The following is a 23888-nucleotide window of genomic DNA, read 5'->3' on the forward strand; positions in this document are numbered from 1 at the left end:
TGCACTGTATGTGAATTTGGGATATATATGTTGGTGTACCATAAAAATAAATAGATGCCTCATCCTTTAATTATTTATTTACGAGAGAGAGGGAGATTACTACGTACACTTTCAATTCACTTTGAGATCATCTATATATTTTCATTACAAAACAAAGTACTTGTTATATTCATTGTTCTAAAACTGCATGTTATTCTCAAATTTTGTCGTCATTACGAATCAGGGAAATTGAATGCAGCTATTTTTTTGGTGAAAATTTATGAAGGAGAGCCAATTTAAACTTATATCTAGACTTCTTTATTGTAAACATATGCACGTGTCCATCGTAAAAAGTACATTTTCGGTTTGCTGTCTGACACAGAACTGAAAGTGCCATCTAACAGTGTACATGCCATCAATTGCTGCTTTGTTAGTGACTATCGAATCTGGGGTCGAATTCGTCTTAACAAGTCGAAGGTTGTGCGGCTGAATTTTGGACGACATTTTACAGATGTCGAAACCTTAATAAAATAGTAATACTTGTGAACAATGAAAAGCCGCACATGACTGACTGAATTAAAACAACTCAAACACTCAGAATAACGCAAACAAAACAAATCAGATTCTTGTAGTGAAGTCTTCGAGTTAAAAGACTCACATGTTTAATGTTCAGTGATATATTCTTTTTTAAGATATAAATGGTAATTTTGAAGAAATACAAATATAAAAATAACAACGAAGACTGCCGAAACGATGTGAATTTGACCCAATTATATTATTTTCTCAAATTAAAATTGCGTTTAAATATTAAATGTTAGGCAAAAAAGATTGCTAACAGCAACATCTTAGTATCGATGTTGACATTGAAACTATCCAAGACAACGGTCACAAAACTTTAATATGTATATTTGGTTCAGAAAATTACAAACAGCTTGAAAATTAATTTTTACGACATAAAACTGACAATAAAATTCATCAGAGAAATAGTATCATAATGAAACAGCTTTTAGTAACATGCATGATTACGGTGGTGTAATAGAAAGTATTCTACACAAAGACGATATGGCACTGTGAAATGCCTATTTTGGGAATAAATAACAGCTTGTTAAAGAGCGATCTCAATCTCGTTACATACATACATACATACATACATACATACACACATACGTACATGCACACACACATACATACATACATACATACATACATACATACATACATACATACATACATGCATGCATACATACATACATACACACACACACACACACATACATACATACATACATACATACATACATACATACACACACACATACCTACCTACCTACCTACCTACATACATACATACACACACACACAAACACACACACACATACGTACATGCACACATACATACATACATACATACATACATGCACACATACACACACATACATGCACACATACGTACATACATACATACATACATACACACATACATACACACATACATACATACCTACATACATACATACATACATACATACATACATACATACAGACATAGTCCTATTCTGAACATATGTTTGCTTTTTTACATTATGAAAGCAAATAAAGGCTGTTGAAGCCGAGGAGTGGCCATTATTTAGGGGGTGTTCGCAAGCGGAGATTTGAGTGATGAAATATTACACATGTGTAAAAAATACTCGTGCACATAAAACATTAATTAGATGTTTCTGGACTATCTAGAAGAAAGTACAAAATTCAGGTTTAAATGTACCAAGTATTTTTTTTATTAGCCTTGACAAAGCTGGTTGGTTCTTCATTTACCGTATATAAACAATGACAAATACAGTCCAACTGCAAATTGCACAGATTCAGATGCTGTCGAGTAATGCACCGGCAGACCCGGGTCAAAGCAGTCTGTTTGATGTAATTGGTAGGAAAAGAAACAAATGTATGCAACGGAAGACCAGGGTCTTTTATGTTTACAATCAGTCCAGGCTAATATGCGAGCATATATGGTAATGAAGATGACGACGACGATGGAACGCTCAAATATATAAGAAAAAAACAGTTTGCTTGCTTCTAAACTCCAATATTGATATTTGTATCCATGCAACAATAAACCCATTCATGTACACATTCATAGACATAGTTTTGGGAAATATTTAATGGAATGTTTTAAATGGCTTGTTTTAAGTTTCGTGGTAATCCGGGTAGGGATGTCCGCCTACATTAGAATTTTAGGTATTTTTTTCCAAATTATTTTGAATCACACAGAATTTAAATTGTATTATCAGTGTATTGTGCCCTTCGTGAATGCTTTCTTGTACGAATCTAAGGAAATCCATATTTTGTGATCATTATAGTATCACTCCGGAGCAATCATATCTCCTTCAGCACAAAATGTCCGAAACAAAGCTTAATTCTTTTTGTGTGAGTGATTCTGCCTCCATTTGAGTGCCCGTAGAAATTAAGTACTGAGAATATGATTACCTGACCTGTCTACGCTCATTTATTATTTGGGACAATTAACTGCCTTAACATCTATGAATCTATGACACTATAAATCTCGACTAGGACTCCATATAAGGATGCCATGACTGTCCATGTTATTATGGGTTTGCAATATCTTCCGGTGTCTAAGTAGTAATGGATGCGAAACAAGTTGCATCATGTGGCTAGGCCAATGTCACTTCTACGGTAAAGCTACCTTCGAAATATTCGAATAGCATTATGGTCTCGATATTTTATCTTACCGATTTGACACCAATAAAGTTATATGCCGAAAAGTATTTAAAGACTTATCTGCATCGAGACTATATTTCCAAATTTGGCTCTTTATTTTACGCGACAATTACCTGGATGTATATTTTAAACTTTGAATCGCATATCAAAAATCATTAGAAAAGGACGATCAACGCCTGGACTTTGTTCAATCGGTACTCGAATAATCGCCATTTTGGACACCTTGATGGTGGTCATGTGACGTCATTGTTCCAACAAACGTATCAATCAAGGTTTATACTCAAGTCAACAAAAAAAACAAGATAGAGGACAAAAAAGTGCTGTCGTGTTTAGCCGTGGTTCAAGCACTGAGGCACGATGGCACGATTGCAGCTTGGAGGAGGTCGTCATCTTTGTTGAACTTCACTAATTAAGCATTTGAATAAGACTATATCTCTGGCTGACTAATTCTCGGTCAGATCACTTTTGGACAGAGCTTAAAAACACCCCCCTTTACTGTTAGGGTAGAAAATATAGCAAATATGGGAAGATCTCGCCAAAACTTAACTCACCGGTGCCATATTACGACTTTTCTTCGTGAATAGAAACATGGCCTAAATACATATACACATGTATACCAGTGATGAAGCTGGCGACAGAACAGTTCTTACCATGAAAGTCGTTTGATAAAATGTCGATAAATGTACAAAAAACTAGATTGCATTTGGACTCGAGTCGGCGTCAAGAACAAGTTTAATTTGACGTAGGCATATGTTAAGGCCGTCAGTCCGATAAGTATTATTATGTATTTTTAGCCATGTCCTTTTTCTGACTTGAAACAAAAAAGAAAATGGTTTATATGATTAGTACGTATTCGCTGTTTAGGTTTTCCACATATTTTTGCTCTACAGTTTCAACAGAATTCAAAGAACACCAGTATGTATAAATGTTCAGTTCGATAAATCTGAGAATACCAGAAGCCACTGTGGCTCAGTGGTTAGTGTGTTGGACTCGCAATTCAAAGATGACTGGTCCGATTCCTACCCATGTAAGCAGTCTGTGGTGGTGTGTGTCTGGGCAATCACTTTACTCCCATTGATTCTGCACATTATAGCCTTTATTATATCGATATGCTTTTAACATCAAACAAACAAGGTTGGGTGCACTATACTGAAAACTAAGTTATACACCCATATCAAAACCATCTCAAGCATATCAAAGTAAAACTTGTTTGTAATTATAGTTGAATGACCATGTAGCATTGTACGACCCTTGTAGTAGCTGTATCCTGGTAAAGACTAAAGTATTTAATCTCCTCTTCTTATGGGATACTCTTTTAGTTTTACAAACCGCATGCCAAGCACTTCAAAGAAAAAAATATCCAAACATTGAAAATCGAAAATTAAACTGCATAAGTTTTGTGAAGGGCAATGTATATAAAATATTCAGATGAAGATGTGAATAAACGAAAGTCCATCGAAGAAAAGAAGACTTTACTGTCCAAAAAGAGTTTCTAGAAATTCAAGACCTTTTCTTCATTTAAACTGCTGAGTGCAGGAAACATCGATGATATTCTTGAGCGATAGGATTTTCAAATCAGCTTCTGGGACCAATAAGCTGCAAGATTGGCACCATTTTCATTTACGATAAATTAGACATCTTTAAAACCCATGCAAATATTACCATAGATTCATCATAAATACTGGCAAAAAGATTTTTCGTATGTTCATTGTGGCAACCCTATTGACTGTGGGATACAATTGTTATTTACGACCAACTATCTATCATAATTTGTCCGTTTCCGAAAAACCTGTATTGATGACTTTCAATTCTGGAGTAGCAATCAGAATTTCAAGATGATCGCAATGTTGGCCATACTGGGTGTCAGATTGACATTATTTTAATTCGAAACCAACTAACACCATCAGAGCCCTTCTGGTGAAAAACTTTTGTCGACATGACTTTCCATGTAGAAAGAGTAGCTCGACGAAGATTTTCAAAATGGCTTCCATGACAGCCATATTTAACATCAGATCGGCACCGTTTTGATTTTGGACTAACTGGATGTCATAATTAGTCTTTTGGTGAAACTCCGTGTCAACAGGACTGCGTTTTTGAGAATCGATAACAAAATGTTTAAGATGAATATCGGTACCATTTTCCTTTAGGACCATCTGAAGTGTCATGGCAATCTTGCAAGTAGTATAGGAGGAGTATGCTAATGAACGGATGGACGACAGACAATAGACCATCTCATAAGCTCTTCTGGTTTATGACAAGTTGAGGTAATAAAACGAAAAAACAAAATTTCCCACGCAGAAAAGGTCCTAAAACTTGTCCACCCTAGAAAGTGGTATACGATGTCATAAGTTTGCGTAAAATTGTTCATTAGGAACCGTACTTCTTTTGAAATCTCACTCTTGCAGCCAACATTTCATGGTCCGCGTATGTTTTATCCATTGGAAGAACATGCATTGATTGTGCTCAATGTTAGGGTCTTCTCTAGCCCGCTAATTTTGAATGGGCCATTAGAATCACAGGAACACAATGCATGTTTGTTTTCTTCAACGCATCACACACATTTTCACAATGCTAGACCCTATACAAGCAACTGAATGTTCCTATGATCTTGAACTGGCACGTGTTCTTCAACCAATCTCTTTTATATAAACCGCAATTCGGCTCTAAATTCCCCAATCCGGGATTGCGTCATCTATTTTCCAGTGAAGAATCCTAACGTGAATAGGATTCACTACGAAACCCTATTAAAACCGTCTTCAAGAAAACATGTACTCCTTCATTCCCGATTTTATGAACTCTCTAGCAAGTTTTTCTGCGTGATCCATCTTAAAAATCAAGACATTCATGATGGCGGCTTCTGTTATGGCTAAAGCTGCTTTCCTCAGAAAAGGCTCAAGTAGTGTGAGGCTTTTCAATCCCACGTTAACGTCCATTCCTGAAAATAATGATACAACTGCCAGTAAATAAACACAGTTTAATTTATTTACAGGTGTATATTGTATACACAACTTCGAATTCTGTTAATCCAGCTCTGCTGTCGCACACTAATAATTTCAAGAAAACTACAGAGTTACTCATCTGCTGGCACAATATATATCAGCTCCGGATCTGAGCTATTCATAGTTAGGTGATGTTCTATGTGGAAAAATACGGTAAATAAAATACGCTTAAAAAGGAAAGCAATTTTGACGTCTACTACATTACGAATATAGAAAAAAAGGAGTAGGAGCCATCACTGTCCTTAACCATTATCCAAAAGGTTTGTTGAGCTTATTTTATCTTCTTTTATTTTTAATAGCCTTGAGAAACAAGTTACTGACAACACACTTTGGCAACAAAGCCTTAATTGATTAAATTAGATCTGAAAGCGTACTACATAAAAAATGCAAGAGAAAATGGGACCTTAGATCATAAAGTTCCACTATAATTTCTTTCAACACTATGTTCCGAAGAAAGATTTTCACATTTCATGTGTGGTAATGGTTTCTCATATACACATAAGTCTGAAGTTGGAATGCCTGTCGGCAACAAACACTGAATTTTGCCCACGCTTGCCAGTATGATGCACTATTTTATTTCATGTCTGTTTCTGGGACACAACCCTGTTTATAATTGTACTTGATCAGAAACAAAAAGTTGCAAAAAGTTTTGGCCTATGTGCCGTGCACTGTTTCTAAATTCAATTTGCATTCATGGAATTTATTTGGATGAGGTAATGAACGAAAGGAAGATGATATGTAAATAACATTATAATAAACGTAGACTTTACATACAAATTTCACTAACACTTTTTGGTCATCTAAAACAACACCGCCTCACACCAATCAGCATGAAACTGATTTCTTTGGACTTTAAACTCACCTGTGTTAAAATTACATGATCTACACGACTCCCCTTCGGCCACCACAAACATATCACAGTCAACTATGTATGCCACGCTCTCCAGTCTCTGAGACAATTTGATCTCATACAGCCTGGGACTAAACTTAATGTTGTTTAGGGCATAAGAGTCGCTTATATTTGGCTCACCTTCTGTCTTGTACGTATTATAGCACTTGAGAAATATATTTCTCATCACCTGTAATGATAAAATTGGAGTCATAAGTTTGACCTAGATATGGTACTAAACTATTCCTGACGACAAAAACTGGGTCAAACTACTAAAAAGAGTTAGACAACACATAATACTTTCACAACTAACTATACCATGACCGATTAGTGATATAAATCAAGTATTTTATGGTATAGAATCTCTGCATTATCCACCTGAAAATTAGCATAAATGTTTCGTAGAAACGACCACGTGTGATAAGGCTTGTGTGAGCGTAGAATCCAGTATTGCACTTAACTGTGGGAGAGCATCTTTAGCAGCCAACGATATCTGAGTCATCGTCTTTCCTAAGTGATCCATCAGAATATGCTGGTCCTACCATTAATAACAGAACGGAATAAATCAATATAAAGAAATAGTGAATTTTAAATAATCTACATTATTCAATTGTGCATCATACATCACAATTTTATGTTTCAAAAGCCCAACACTTCTCATGTGAATGACATTTATGACTACTGGATAACCACTACATGGTAGAGCTGGGTACGACGAAAAATTGCGTACAACGGTATTTCTGAATATTCGTTACGTGACAAGCAATAATACAATTATACTCGGGACCAACCATTTAATGTTGTAGGGCATTTTTAAAAAAAAATATAAATTCCGTCTGCCAATAGCTCGAACAATATCTTGCTCTGATTTATAGCAAAATAATATATGATATCCATTATAGTATATGAAAAAATATTATACTGAGATAAAGAAAATAAGATATCTCAACTGAAAAGAAAATCGCATCCACTCCACCTCCAAAACTTAACTGTTAGGCACCTTATAGTAGATGAATTTGCTATATATGTACGAATTGCTACATAAGTTGCAATCTGAAAACTTTACTTAAAATGTGATGATTAGGCCCACATTATAGCTGACAGCCAGTACTGACATTAGGGAGCTTGTTGATACAAATATGAAGTTGTACTGCCTACACTATTGATTAATAGGCATGGAAACGTTTAGTGGGGAGCCAACACGTGATGAAGATATTTATCAGGCCAGTAAACATAAAGTATGTAGAATATTTCTCGTTTTTTGGAAGAAGATTGATTAGCACAAGATAGTCAAATTAAAGAATTCAAACACTAGCTATCAGGAAACTCTGAAGTTCGTGCACGAATTAGAAGAATGGCAAGTGAATACATAATATATATACTCGCTTATAAGAAGAGTCCAACTGCAAACTGCACAGACCAGGATCTGCCGGTGCATTATGCGCCGGCAAATCTGGATCTGTCTAATTTGTTAGGTGTAATGAGTAGAACATACAACGTAGACAATGATCTGCTGGCGTATTAAGTATGCTATGGCAGATTGGGATCTTTGTTGTTTAAAAATGGAATCGATTTATAAGCGCGTATATACGGTAAATGACTGGATGGGTAGCTGTGGAAAAAAATAAGGGAGATATATATAATTTGTCGTAAACTGAGAGACGTGTTTAGCATGCAGAACATTTGCATTATGAGCATCCATTATCCGGGGCAGACGCTCAAACCACTTAGGCCACCGGAGCGGCTATCGTCTTTGTATAATAAAAAAATTGATATCGTTAACTGTGTGCATCTTTTGAAATATTCTATATTGACATAAAATAAGTATGACCAATGAGCATGCTATATTATTTTACTTGCAAGAAAAACGTAATTGCACAAGCTTAGTTACAATAAACAATTTACTTTCTCTATTTCAGAGACATAACTATTTTTTAATTATGAATATTTATGGTTTTTATTAACGCTGTAAGTGCATTTTGATGGAATCACAAATAAATCATGCCTCTAACACATCGTATCAAAATAGGAGTACAAATACGAAATATACAAATATTTTTATACACGTTTGTAATATGCAATATTGGAACCAGGGAACAAAATTGACGTTTATCGAGCGAATCCGAGATCAATGAATTTGCAGAGTGGCCATTTAATCCTCTCGCCTGTCACGATCAAACGTATACAAGCGGACTTGTGTGTCTAATGAAACAGGTGATGACGAGCACTTTGGTGGTTGCTGTGTTAACTGAGTACCTGCCGCTACCATGCACTTACCAAAGTGCAGTTAATGCCAGCGGCAGCTATGGCCAGGTGTCCTTTCACTCATTAATTAAATTAACGTCCCGACTGTCTAAACAGTACGCAAACCAAACTGGTCTTAAGGTCTCACTGGATAGTTTCGTATTTTGACACCCCTTTTTTATAAGGTAGAAGGCATGAACCTAATTACCACAAGCCTAACATTTATAAATTCACACATAAGCTAAATCTGTAATGTGGTTTAGGCTTGGAAATGGGTTGGCTTGTTGGTGACTGCCTGTCACAGTTAGACGAGCATTGGAGATCAAATGCGTAACTTGGGCTGCAAATGAGCAGCCGACTTGGCTTACGTATTTACGTGTGTCTGCTACAGAGGTAAATATCTAAACATTTTGATGGTTGAGGGGTGATGAAAAGTATGCTAATTTGTTATAGTACTAGTGAACTTTATTCATGCATAAGGCACATACTGATTCTTTTAGCTGCCTTATCACAGGAAAATATTTATAATAGCTATTTCCTGTAAAAAATAAATGTAAATTTATGGGGTTGGTGGCAGTGTTGGTTCAGCATAAAAACCACCAGTTGCATCAGGAATTAACCTGTTTGCTGCAGTCAGAATCTCACATGTATGCTTTCTACAAAAATCATTAGTTTGTTTTTATTTGTATCTTCAGTGTAAAATTATTCTCATTTTTCTGCAATAGGTCATTGTTGGATGAAAATTCACCATAAAAACTGTCCATTGAGACCTAGGCACAAAAACCATTCCACTAATTTCACTACTACGATAAAAAAAAAAAAAAAGGTTCGAGTATCAGGCTGGTGACAAAACTTGACCAATCGGAAACGGTCCCGTTGGTCGATTCGGCGAATAATGTAGAATTATACGAAATAGCAGGTTTTGTTTAAACCATTGTTCATATAAAATATTCTCTGCAATGTGAGGTGACTACTGGAAAGATTTGTAAATTCTTGCACTGTGTGCCGCTGCTACTGAAAAGTAACCGGAATAGATCAAGGCAATAAAGAAAGGGCACAACTGTAAATACAATCGAGAGATGTCAGAAAGTACCACATATCATGGAAAAAGAACACGAATGCCTGAAATATCACCCAGAAAATGATGTGATGTGGTGCGATTTCCAAAGTGAATTTTAGAAGAAATACAACATTTTGCGGATCAGTGATATTTAGATGGGGTCAATACAATATTGTAATGTTGACCCTGAGGATCAGTAAAAAAAATTAATACTTTTAAGCCCTGGTCTGAAGTCAGTTTGGTGACGTCAGAATCGACTTCTTAAAAGGTAAATCATACCCAATATAACTTTAGTTCAAACCGCAGCCATAACTATAATTTAACCTCATTGACAATCTCTTTAATGGAGGAAGGAGTCACCCATTGCTCACATATGTAGAATAGGCACAGTCTCTTTAATGGAGGAAGGAGTCACCCATTGCTCACATATGTAGAATGGGCACAGTCTCTTTAATGGAGGAAGGAGTCACCCATTGCTCACATATGTAGAATGGGCACAGTCTCTTTAATGGAGGAAGGAGTCACCCATTGCTCACATATGTAGAATGGGCACAGTCTCTTTAATGGAGGAAGAAGTCACCCATTGCTCACATATGTAGAATGGGCACAGTCTCTTTAATGGAGATAGAAGCCGCGGTGGGTCAGTGGTTAGTGACCTTGAATCGCAACAGAAAGAGTGCCAGATCGAATTCTACCCTAAGATCAGTCCACGTTGGCATGTCATTGAGTAAGGTACTTTACTCCAATCGCCTAACCTACCTGAGTTGATGTGCCGTAAAACTCTAAAGAAACAAGTTGAAAACCCCAGTTTAACATAAGAAATAAACAATATATCGCAACAAATCTCACAAAGCAGATAGAAAATGTACAGAAGAAAATAATAAGATCTGTTAGGTATGTTTTCTCTATTGCAATAATTGCTAAGCTAGTCTACTTTTTGGACAAGTTCAGGATGATCTTTCCAGGACACAGGGGCAGTCGTTTTTTCTTCATCAGATCAGGCACGATTTCCACGACTACAACATGTGAATAAGTTTCAGCCATAGTAAATCACTGTAGAGATATGTCAACATTCTCCGTGCAAACAACATCATCTACACGTGTCAGTTTGTCTGAAGTACGTAACAGCTTTGGAGCACCCCCATAGGGCCATAACCCCTAGACGAGGCTATGTAAGTGATAGGTACGGATGAACATCAAAGGAGGACGAAATAAGGGGGAGAGGGGCTGTGTAAGTAATTGGTATGAATGTACAATAACCACCAGGATGACGAGGCTCTGAAAGTAATTGGTATGAATGTAAAAATAAAATAACCAACAGGAGGACGAGGCTATGTAACCGATCGGCATGAACATACGATCAAGGAAGACGAGGCTATGCAACTTATTGGTATGAATGTATCATAAACACCAGGAGGAAGAAGCTATGTAGGTAATTGGTATGAATATACATTAAAGGAAGACGGGGCTGTGTAACTTATAGGTATGAATGTACAATAACCATCAGGAGGATATATGCCGGAACAATAACCACATGGAAGAAGAGGTTATATAAGTAACTGACATGAATAAACAATAACCACCAGGAGGACGAAGTTATGTTAAGTGACTGGTATAGATGAACAATAACCACCAGTAAGACGAGGCTATGCAAGTAATTGGTATAAATATACAATAATCCACCAGAAAGACAAGGCTATGTAAGCAATTGGTTTAAATATATAATAACCATCAGGAAGATGAGGCTATGCAATTAATTGGTATAAATATACAATAACCAACAGAAAGACGAGGCTATGCAATTAATTGGTCTAAATATACAATAATCCATCAGAAAGACGATCCTATGCAATTAATTGGTATAAATATACAATAACCATCAGAAAGACGAGGCTAGGAAAGTAATTGGTATAAATATACAATAACCATCAGAAAGACGAGGCTAGGAAAGTAATTGGTCTAAATATACAATAACCATCAGGAAGACGAGGCTATGCAAGTAATTGGTATAAATATACAATAACCATCAGAAAGGCGAGGCTACGTAAGTAATTGGCATACATATACAATAACTATCCAAAGGACGAGGCTACGCAAGTAATTGGAATAAATAAACAATAACCATCAGAAAGACGAGGCTACGCAAGTAATTGTATAAATATACAATAACCATCAGAAAGACGAGGCTATGCAAGTAATTAGTATAAATATACAATAACCATCAGAAAGACGAGGCTACGCAAGTAATTGTATAAATATACAATAACCATCAGAAAGACGAGGCTATGCAAGCAATTGGTATAAATATACAATGACCATCAGGAAGACGAGGCTATGCAAGTAATTGGTATAAATATACAATAACCATCAGAAAGACGAGGGTATGTAAGTAATTGGTATAAATATACAATAACCATCAGAAAGACGAGGGTATGTAAGTAATTGGTATAAATATACAATAACCATCAGAAAGACGAGGGTATATAAGTAATTGGTATAAATATACAATAACCATCAGAAAGACGAGGGTATGTAAGTAATTGGTATAAATATACAATAACCATCAGAAAGACCATCAGAAAGACGAGGGTATGTAAGTAATTGGTATAAATGTACAATAACCATCAGAAAGACGATGCTATGCAAAAAGTAATTGGTATAAATATACAATAACCATCAGAAAGACGAGGGTATGTAAGTAATTGTATAAATATACAATAACCATCAGAAAGACGAGGGTATGTAAGTAATTGGTATAAATATACAATAACCATCGGAAAGACGAGGGTATGTAAGTAATTGGTATAAATATACAATAACCATCAGAAAGACGAGGGTTTGTAAGTAATTGGTATAAATATACAATAACCATCAGAAAGACGAGGGTATGTAAGTAATTGGTATAAATATACAACAACCATCAGAAAGACGAGGCTATACAAAAGGTAATTGATATAAATATACAATAACCATCAGAAAGACGAGGCTATGCAAAAAGTAATTGGTATAAATATACAATAACCATCAGGAAGACGAGGCTATGCAAGTAATTGTATAAATATACAATAACCATCAGAAAGACGAGGCTATGCAAGTAATTAGTATAAATATACAATAACCATCAGAAAGACGAGGCTACGCAAGTAATTGTATAAATATACAATAACCATCAGAAAGACGAGGGTATATAAGTAATTGGTATAAATATACAATAACCATCAGAAAGACGAGGGTATGTAAGTAATTGGTGTAAATGTACAATAACCATCAGAAAGACGAGGCTATGCAAAAAGTAATTGGTATAAATATACAATAACCATCAGAAAGACGAGGGTATGTAAGTAATTGTATAAATATACAATAACCATCAGAAAGACGAGGGTATGTAAGTAATTGGTATAAATATACAATAACCATCAGAAAGACGAGGGTATGTAAGTAATTGGTATAAATATACAATAACCATCAGAAAGACGAGGGTATGTAAGTAATTGGTATAAATATACAATAACCATCAGAAAGACGAGGGTATGTAAGTAATTGGTATAAATATACAACAACCATCAGAAAGACGAGGCTATACAAAAGGTAATTGATATAAATATACAATAACCATCAGAAAGACGAGGCTATGCAAAAAGTAATTGGTATAAATATACAATAACCATCAGGAAGACGAGGCTATGCAAGTAATTGGTCTAAATATACAATAACCATCAGAAAGACGAGGGTATGTAAGTAATTGGTATAAATATACAATAACCATCAGAAAGACGAGGGTATGTAAGTAATTGGTATAAATGTACAATAACCATCAGAAAGACGAGGGTATGTAAGTAATTGGTATAAATATACAATAACCATCAGAAAGACGAGGGTATTTAAGTAATTGGTATAAATATACAATAACCATCAGAAAGACGAGGGTATGTAAGTAATTGGTATAAATATACAATAACCATCAGAAAGACCATCAGAAAGACGAGGGTATGTAAGTAATTGGTATAAATGTACAATAGCCATCAGAAAGACGAGGGTATGTAAGTAATTGGTATAAATATACAACAACCATCAGAAAGACGAGGCTATACAAATAATTGGTATAAATATACAATAACCATCAGGAAGACGAGGCTATGCAAGTAATTGGTATAAATATACAATAACCATCAGAAAGACTAGGCTATGCAACTGAATAGTATGAATGTAAAATAAAGGAGGACGAGGCTATGTGTGTATGTGTGTATGTGTGTGGTTTTGATTTTTAACGTAACTTTAACAATGTTTCAGTCATATTGCTACGATGTCTGCAGTGTGGACGTTTATAGTGATGTCCAGCACTAGAGCATCATGCCGCAGACATGTAACATGATGTCCCACCCAGTCACATTATCCTGACACCAGGCTGACCAGTCCTAACACAAGCCTCATATTGCCGAGCGCCTAGCGATGCAGCTGCTAGTACCATTCTTTTAAGTCTTTGGTGTGACTCGGCCGGGGTTTGAACCCGCAACCTCCCGCATCCGAGGCGAACGCTCTAACCACTAGGCTACCGGAGCGATACGGCGAGGCTACGTAACTGGTTCGTATGAATGTACAATAAAGGATGACGAGGCTGCGTAAGTGATTGGCATAGATGTACAATAACCACCAGGTAGACGAGGTAGGGATATTTTATTTTATTCTTGTATTGTTTTAATTTGATAAATGTTTTTCCCTGGGCTGTGTAATGCTGTGAGTTGACCATTTGACTCAATTCCCATACAATCAATTTCCTATTTTTCAGATACACTCTTCTAAAATTAAAAATGTGTAAACACCTTGTACAAATGTGTATGGTGCCATGAGGAATAATAATAAGAATAAGAAACACTGACGTGTTTTTAACAAAGACGTAATGACAATGACTTAATGTTTCCCCAAAAACTACATGTGATACTAATAATAAATCTAGTCTATTTATTTCTTTTCTTTATGTGACATTTCGACAGGATATAATTCACCATCTTTTCTGTATTAAGGGTCTGGAATTTTGTAATGAATTTCAATGATATATATATATATATATATATATATATATATATATATATATATATATATATATATATATATATATATATATATATATATATATAAAATTTGATTGTACTAAAATTCAGTTTTTGTTTTTAAAAATTAGTCTCTGGATTTTATTCTTTTTTTCAACTTTTATTTCGAGGAATCAAAGTAGACAAAAACTCCCAATCAAAACAACGATTGTCGGAGTTTTCAGTGTTAAACCATGCTACTTTTGTTGATAAATCATTTGGTAATTAGATATAATTATTTCCTTTGAAAGGTGTAAATCTCAATACCTTAATTTCTATATACAATATTTTATCAAGAACCCAGTATGAACCAAGTTTTGCAAATCCATAACTCTTCCTCTTAAAAAAGCAAAGAATGATAATAAACTACCACTAATTAAGTTCATGAGCAACAACATGATTATTAGAATAAAACTATCAATACCTTCTTTTATATATTTTCTTTATATCTTGCAAATATTACTTTCAGGGATATACTATTTAATTTCCTTAATAACTTATAATTAATTTTTAACAATATCCATAGTCGGAAGGTTCATAGCTTGTAATAAATTATTCAGATCTTTGTTATCAATATATGTATCATGTATATCAGTTCTAGATTAGATTAATGACTATGATATTGTTTAATTACAAAGTGTTATGTTGTAAATAACATTTTACATTGTAAAGACTCCTTACCACTTTTAAAATGAATTTAATGATTCCTTTTTTTCAATTTTTCTGTTTTACAATTGTATTACAGTTAACCATATTATGTGTATAAATATTCTGCATCTCAAAGCGGGTATCTAACAAGAATAAAATAATTATGAAATTTGGATAATCCTAATATTATTCAAATTAAATTTTTTTAAAAAAATAAGTGCCTTGAATTTTTAGTACGATTATACATTTATATAACTTTGTATGTGAATATTAAGCTATACATGAAAGGAGAACTTCTTACCGATTTGTCCAACATCGTCCTTAAGGTCTTCACAACACGGCTTTCAGATTTACTAACGGCAAGAGCCATATATCTGTGTCTAGTATTTCCAAAAAGTTTAAAACAGAAGTGCGAAAATCCGTTTTCTTCTGGTGAAGATGGTCCATACGCAGAAAGATCAAAGGTTAAATTGTGCACTCTTCGCTCTGGAGTAGGTACCGATGTCTGATTGAGTAGATCCAGTGCAGCCACAGCTCCGTACATGCCACAGGAATGTGCCGTACATTCATCACTTAGACCCAGGATTCTCGCTGACTGTCCATTACTTCCGTCACAACACAAAACTACAACCCGACCAGGAAGGACGTCAATCTCACTGCAAGTGCTTCTTGTGAACTATAATAGAAGCGTGAAACACATTTATTTTGTGACTAAGGCAAATGTTTATCCACTGACAATGCGGAAAAAATATTACTCAAAATTTACGATTTATAGACACTATTATTTGAAATTAAATACCTTATTCCTTAATCCGGGCAATCAAGTTTTGGTCTCTTTGGTTACTTCTAGAAGGGTAGCTCGTTTACACTTCAAAACAGCTATATTTTCATAAACTCCTCATAAAAGAGACTGACACGCAGCCAGTGGAAGTCCCACTGAGGAAAAATTCTTCTATCAATCTATACCTCATTTTGAATTGAATTATAAACTACAACTTCAGGGTTGCATTTAAAAATAACCAGAAGCAATCTTGAGATAGTTCAAAATAGAAACGGCAAGGCAGACAATGGTTACATCTTATTGTGTTACAAAACAGAAACGGCAAGTCAGTCAATGGTTACATCTTATTGTGTTACAAAACAGAAACGGCAAGTCAGACAATGGTTACATCTTATTGTGTTACAAAACAGAAACGGCAAGTCAGACAATGGTTACATCTTATTGTGTTACAAAACAGAAACGGCAAGTCAGTCAATGGTTACATCTTACTGTGTTACAAAACAGAAACGGCAAGTCAGACAATGGTTACATCTTATTGTGTTACAAAACAGAAACGGCAAGTCAGACAATGGTTACATCTTATTGTGTTACAAAACAGAAACGGCAAGTCAGTCAATGGTTACATCTTATTGTGTTACAAAACAGAAACGGCAAGTCAGTCAATGGTTACATCTTACTGTGTTAATCCTGGAGCTAAGCGGGTTCGATGTAAGTTGCAAAGAAATGTACGAAGAGAATGCAGAAATCTAATATAAGATGAAAATAAATCTTCGGTCGTTCTATCTCTGACTTCACTGGTATCTGTATAGATGTATCTGGTTTTTTGTTTGTTTGCCTGTCGATTTTTGTTTTTGTCCTATGTTTGTGACTGTTTCTGACAGTTAAATGCATCAACTGTATCCTTTGTTAAGCAAACAGTCACAGTAAAGGTTGTGGTAACGTTAAAAATGCCCTCATTTGTATCTTTGCGTATACAGTTCTAGAAAACTGAACCAATAGAATACTTGGCTTGATATAACAAAACTTCCGTTCTTACATAAAATTAGTGGTAGCGTTACTTCATTTAGACAGAGTATATTACGTTACGTACAAAGCGCAAGTTACCGTTTCACGAGAAATCGTCCTCAAGAACGTTGTTTGCCTGACTTGTCTTAATCAGACATATATGAAGTATTCATATATTTTTTTTCTCACCCCAGCCAGAGAATACGGACGAGTTTTAACTTAAACGTACCTAGTTTTTTTCCACAGAAGCTAAAAATACGCCGGATGAAAATAGCGACCATTTTGACCTCACTAAAAGCCCATGGTGGTTATCATGTCACAATAACTTAATTTCACAGCGATTCAATGTACTGTCATCACTAATAGCAACGTAAGCAATAGTTTGTGGCTACTCAATCCGAATTACTTTCTTTTCTTTATTTTTGTAACAAAATATTACATGAATAACATTAAAAATTAAAAGCACAAAGTTCACTTTGTGAGTGATTAGGTAACAAATTACACTTCGATAAATACCCAACCATGATCATTTAAATCTGTAATTCTAGATTTCTTCCTTTTTGTCATCATATCAGCAGAGTGCATCAAGAAACATTCACTTTTAGGTGGCTCGTTGTTTTCTTTAATTAACCTCTTCACTGCGCCAGAATACATAGACCCGTTATTCGGGTTGTTGTTGCTTATGGCACGTGCTGTTTAAGCATTCGTAGTTCTTGCTTTCTACGCATTTCGATCTTTCAAAAGCAAAATCTTGTCCATTTTTAGTGAAATCCCCTGCTAGTCATATGACCCGGATCTTTAATAACAGCTAATGGAACATGTGTATGTATATGTGTGTGTGTGTGTGTGTGTGTGATTTTGATTTTTAAAGTAGCTTTAATAATTGTTCAGTCATATCGCTACGATGTCTGCAGTGTAGCAGTTTATAGTGATGTCAAGCACTGGGGCATCATGCATGATGTCCCACCCAGTCACATTATCCTGACACCAGGCCGACCAGTCCTAACACTAACCTCTTAATGCTGAGCACCAAGCGAGGCAGCTGTTAGCACCATTTCTGTAAGTCTTTGGTATGGCTTGGCCGGGGATCGAACCCACGACCTCCAGCATCCGAGACGAGTGCTCTAACCTCTAGGCCACCAGAGCGGTATGATGAGTATAACTCTTTCGGAGGTCTCTCATCTCTTTCTGATGCGAGTCGAATACCTTTTTGAGTGATACTTCCCAAAATTGGTAAGTCTTTGGCGGACGAATGATACGCAAAACAGATTCTTTTAAAATGATTATGTTGAAGAAACAAAGCTCAATATCGTCCCTAGAATTAATTAAAAATATTCACTTTTAACTTTTAATGCCGTCCATTCAACTCTGTATTAAAAATGGAAGAAATCGTTCGATTTCTAAAGCCTGATGATGTTGCTTACGTTGTTTTATTTAATACACGTCATTTAGTCATTGAGACATCAAAGAAGTTGTACGATATAACGATAACCATGGGCTTGAGAGAAGTCTAAAATAGCCATTGTTTACAACCGACGTTTATTCTAGCATACGATGGATAGGCCATGGACGTTCCAATTGAATCTAAATTTGATAAGGTGGCTTCGTTCAACCAGACCTTTCGCGTGACTCCATGCGAGCTTTGAAATACAGGGGTCTAGTAAAGGTACGGTTTTAACCCTCTAATCGATGCTTGGTTGGCCGGTTAGTCAGCATGCTTAATAAAAATGTTGATCACATAAACGCACAATCGTTTTTATTTTTTTATGTTCATGACCGACCGCATGAAAAATGCATATGTTGCACACAAAAAAGACAACAAGCAAACGATCAAACAAACACACACAAAACAACAAAAGAAACAAAACAAAGGTAATAAACGCCCACCACCCCCACCAAACACAAAATCAAATGCATTATATACAGGTTAAAATTCTGGGAACAAAATAGGAGAGTAGATTGTCGAGACGTCTGTAACACCATCAATCTTTCTTACCAATGAGAAAAGCACAATGCGCAAAACAATGTGGTGTTAATTAAGTTTTTGCAGTTTGTATAGTTTTGTAAAAACTTCTCAGCAAATGTTCTCAAAAAATTGACAGGAGGCCAAACGAATTAGTGGTAGTGGGTTGTAGGTCATGCAGGCATCCAGACATGAACCCAAAAATTCAAAACAGTAGATTCAGATTACTGGAAATAGCAATTAAATAAATTACACGAAAATCTTACAGCATGAATTGCTGATACGTTATTTAATTTCCAGTGAAAACTGAAAAAAAAAATACGCAGATGATTGTTTTGCTTTTCTTTCACTTGGAATATGAAGCCGGTCTAAATTCGCATTTAATTTGCATAACTCTCTTGACCGCAGACACGTGCCATCGTTTGACCCATAAATTAAAACAAAATAGCGAATGCGAAAGCACATTCTCAATTAGATTTTGATTATTTTCAAGAAACGAGCAATTAAAAACAAAATTGCTATAAATTAAGTTCGTACAAGCTTATTAAAACGCTGTGAAGCAGCATGATGACAACGATGTGTTGAAGTTATATCTAAGACGTACAGCGTCAGCTTTTCAAACTTGTGCGGTATTTAGTGCTGTATTACCCATACTAAACTGTAAACAACATTGTCCCCGATCTGGATACAATCTCAAACTGTTCCCCGGGTGACGCAATCGCTTTTCTCGAATCGCTACTGCCACCACAAGCTGAAAAACAGGCGATTTCTTGCCAAAAGCCTACTCTTGCTTTTACCTCATTTTCAAGGGATTCTCAAAAAGCAGCGTACAGAAAAAAGAATATGAAAACTTTATCAAGTCTTCTAGCACTGCTCTTGTGAACGTTTCAAAACCGATCACTTCTATTTAGGAATTATGGGAGTGCGGATTTACTTATCTCTGAAATCGAAGAGCTTGACAACGTACAAAATCAAGCACATCCGAAGCTGAAGACTTGACAAAGGATGTCAGTAAAAGAATGGTCGTCAGTATGCACTTGCCATTTAACGTTTTGCAAAAGCACGTTCCCATATTTTCACAATGAATTTACTTAGTATAACTTATATTCAAGACATATATCACACTAACCTTATCAAGTCATGAAATTAAATGAAGTAAAGGGGACAGGCATTTGAGACTATTTTGTTACTCTTAACATACACACGTCTGCCCAGCTAGTCCAGATGGTTCTTTGTCGTAGTTATACGTCTATTACGACAGGTTCGAATATTGTTTGACCTGACATTGCACCGTAATATTAGAGGCTTGCATCGTATCTTGTCTATACAATATGGCGAATGATCAGTTGATCGGAGAAATATTCCTGATAATAAATGAAAATTTGGGGAAAAAACGTATTTCTATCTGAAGGAAAAGCAGAATGAATGCATTTTGGCTTTTTGCAGTGGAGACGTTTTGGTCATTTTGTCCAATGGATATTGCAAAACAGTCATTACTGGAGCACTGCCATTTCTGACCCTGCTACAGTAAATAAGTCAATCAAGTCATGTGAACATTCAGAACCGACTATTTCAGTAAGCAGTGTCATTTGTCAGAATTTGATTGCACGTGCCTTTAAATTGCAATTATTCAGTTTATTTCGTTATTCATACATACATATTACTTTGAAAAGTCATTATTTACATGACCAGAGAGCTACTGACGGCAAAATCAATGCTAAACCATTAACCTAACGCTGTGATCTTGTATGGACCTGATTGAATGCCGCGCGCTGTGATGTCACCATGAAAATAGCGTGAATAGAAAACAACTATGTATTATTCTGTTATTTGTAATGACAGACCTGGCGTTATCTCTTTTTTTTCTCAGTTCAGTTCAGTGTCCGCTACCACTGAAAAAGTCCGTAGCGATGAATAATTTTCGTCTGGAATATTTTTTATGACATTTAAGGTACAGAGCATTCCACATTCAGGGATGTATAGGCTTTGGCTAAACTATCTTATAGTGTTACATTTCAGAACAAATATTAAAATTTGTTTTTTTCTGAATAAATGCGCATACAAACAATTAATATCACATATGGTAAAATGTATTTATTCATGTATGAATTACTTTAACTTTAACTTTTTAATTTAGTTATTAAAGAAGATTTGGTTAGATTAAAATTCTTCATGGATTAAATGGTCCTAGCAAGTGTAAACTGTTAAACTGATTTTTACTAATATGATTACTGTGGCAGTGAGCTGATTTGAAATAAAATTGTGCGTTCTTTTTATGGAAAAAAGATACTGTGATACTGATAAGGGATAACGAGATTGTTTCATTACGACAGATTCCTTACAAAACAAAGCACATGCTTGATTGGAGCAATTTCACTATCAATGTCTAGGAATGTCCTGATGAAAGTAGCAGTTAGTCTTCATTATGTGGGAGAAAATATGAACTCTCGTAAACAAGTGTGACACTGCACAGGAAAATGGGTCATACGAGCAGATCTTTGCTTTGACTATAACTTATTTAATTAAATATAAATACATGGATGCTGACCAAAAAAAAAATGAATGGCAACATACCAGTGTAAGAAAAGGAAGATAATAAGAGCAAATTAGCCTCTAAATGGTGAAACTCTACCTAAAACAACTCACGCGTTATTAGCTCATTCTTTTTATGCGTTCGATTATTTTTACATCTAAATGTCGAAATTATTCGATATCATGTACACAAATATAATATCGTACGTTCAAAATTTTTAATGGATTATCTTAAATAAAAGTAGAGTATATAACTTCGCATACAGATTCATGGTATTGAGACGTTTTCTTTTATTTCATACAGTTCGGACATTCATTTTTCTCCTAGTATTATAGCTTTTCGCTTTCTTTTATCAGACGTAATACGTTTCGACTATGACATACAATTGCAATGCTTGCCGAATTCAACGATATAAGCTAATATAATTGGAAACCGGACACGGCTGGGACCAAACTTTTGACCGCTTTATAGCGATGGTCAATACAGAAAAGGCTGATCATTACAAGAGCGGTCTTATTGCCGAAAACATGTGACCAGTCTCAAGAGGAAGACGAGTTTTGAGTAGATAGTTGACATTAAATCTTGTGGACTGTGATCCTAACATTATGCAGATTCTGCTGTTTTGATTTAAGCGTTGCGTTTATCTCTATGTTGCAGACGGAAAAGAGCTCCCTCTTATTGGTGCGATAATGCAGATCATATCCGGTTCCGGAAACTCACTATCATGATTAAACTCCACCGAAACATGGTATGTGTTCCAGTCCATAGTCTGACGAATCAGTCAGAAAATCACTATGATGAAGACTACAGGTTTCTATCAAGCAGTCGCGTGGCACTGATGGCCAAAGTACAGAACGGAAAAAAGATTCATTAAAAAATCCATCAGGTCATTCATATCTGGCATACGAGTTAAGTGCCAGTCCATACATATACGCATACGTTGATATAGATATGGATACTTGTCAAGTAAAATCATGAGAGAGAGAGAGAGAGAGAGAGAGAGAGAGAACAACAATGCATTTAATAATTTATATTGTCATTAATGTTGATATTTCACAATATTCGGATGTATGTAAATAACATTTCTCAGTCAAATTCACCCAAGCGTACCTAGTGACGAATAAATAGAGGATATATACATTTTTAAGTAGACACAAAGGAAGTATTTCACGAGTGAAGTGGAAACATTTTGTGTTGTCACGAGTGGCAAAGCCACAAGTGACAATACAAAATGGTTTCCACTTCACTCGTGAAATATTATTTTCTAAATGTCATGAAAAGTTGAGTTCGTCCGACAGGATGAAAAAGAGTACAACGTAGACAATATTTAAGAGTCCGCTGAAGAAATAAAATGATGCAAATATCTGTAACTTGGGTAAGAACAATTTTCCAGTTAGTTACTAAAACAATCAGCACCATTTTGAATTTAAAGCTTGTTTTACAATAGTTTTGCAAACTATGCATTCCGAATTTTATATTTACCGTCCTATCATTTATTGTGTATACAAGAGCACCGGGTGTGTATTTGTGAAAGATTTGGAGGCATGGAAAATTAACAATTCATGAATATTTTTTTCTTTCTATCTTTTCTTTATCTTTTGGATTTTTTTTGTGCTACATTTTCTTTGTTTCATACACGGCTGCTTTTGCTTGTAAAAAAACAAATTTCTTCCTCGAGTTCGAGAAACACTCGGGCAGGTATCCTGTTTAACGATTGTCTTGAAGGAGCGGAGTATAAGACGTTGAAAATAAAACTAAAATATAGTCTTGATTACTTTCCAGTCTTTGTCTTGTGGTTCCACATGTCCTTCTTACGCTTAAAAGATCAATGACAGGAGTTCAATTGGTGGGTTTTTTTTCTATCCTCGGGAAATTAGACTAGAACATTGATATTTAGACAAGCGAATATTATCTTAACTGGTTGGCTATATTTAGTTTTTCAAGATAGACGGACGAGTTATGGCCTT

The 23888-nt window shown here is 35.3% G+C and overlaps 1 protein-coding gene across 5 annotated transcripts in view; it reads right to left on the reverse strand.

Moving 5' to 3' along the window:
* Positions 1-274: 274 nt before the first annotated feature.
* Positions 275-23888, reverse strand: part of LOC149779835 (uncharacterized) — a 217686-nt gene continuing 194072 nt past the window's right edge. For 4 of the 5 annotated variants that reach the window (XM_089936508.1, XM_089936505.1, XM_089936507.1 and 1 more), the window contains exons 3-5: positions 15941-16315; positions 6574-6790; positions 275-5647 (exon numbers count right to left, since the gene is read on the reverse strand). In XM_089936508.1, the coding sequence (XP_089792634.1) occupies positions 5469-5647; positions 6574-6790; positions 15941-16315 (771 nt within the window). In that variant the 3' untranslated portion in view covers positions 275-5468. The remainder of the gene's footprint in view (positions 5648-6573; positions 6791-15940; positions 16316-23888) is intronic. The other variant, XM_089936509.1, reaches the window with a different exon arrangement.

The sequence above is a fragment of the Sinohyriopsis cumingii genome, chromosome 16 (genome assembly GCF_028554795.1).
Source record: "Sinohyriopsis cumingii isolate HCF-2022 chromosome 16, ASM2855479v2, whole genome shotgun sequence".
NCBI lineage: Eukaryota > Metazoa > Mollusca > Bivalvia > Unionida > Unionidae > Sinohyriopsis > Sinohyriopsis cumingii.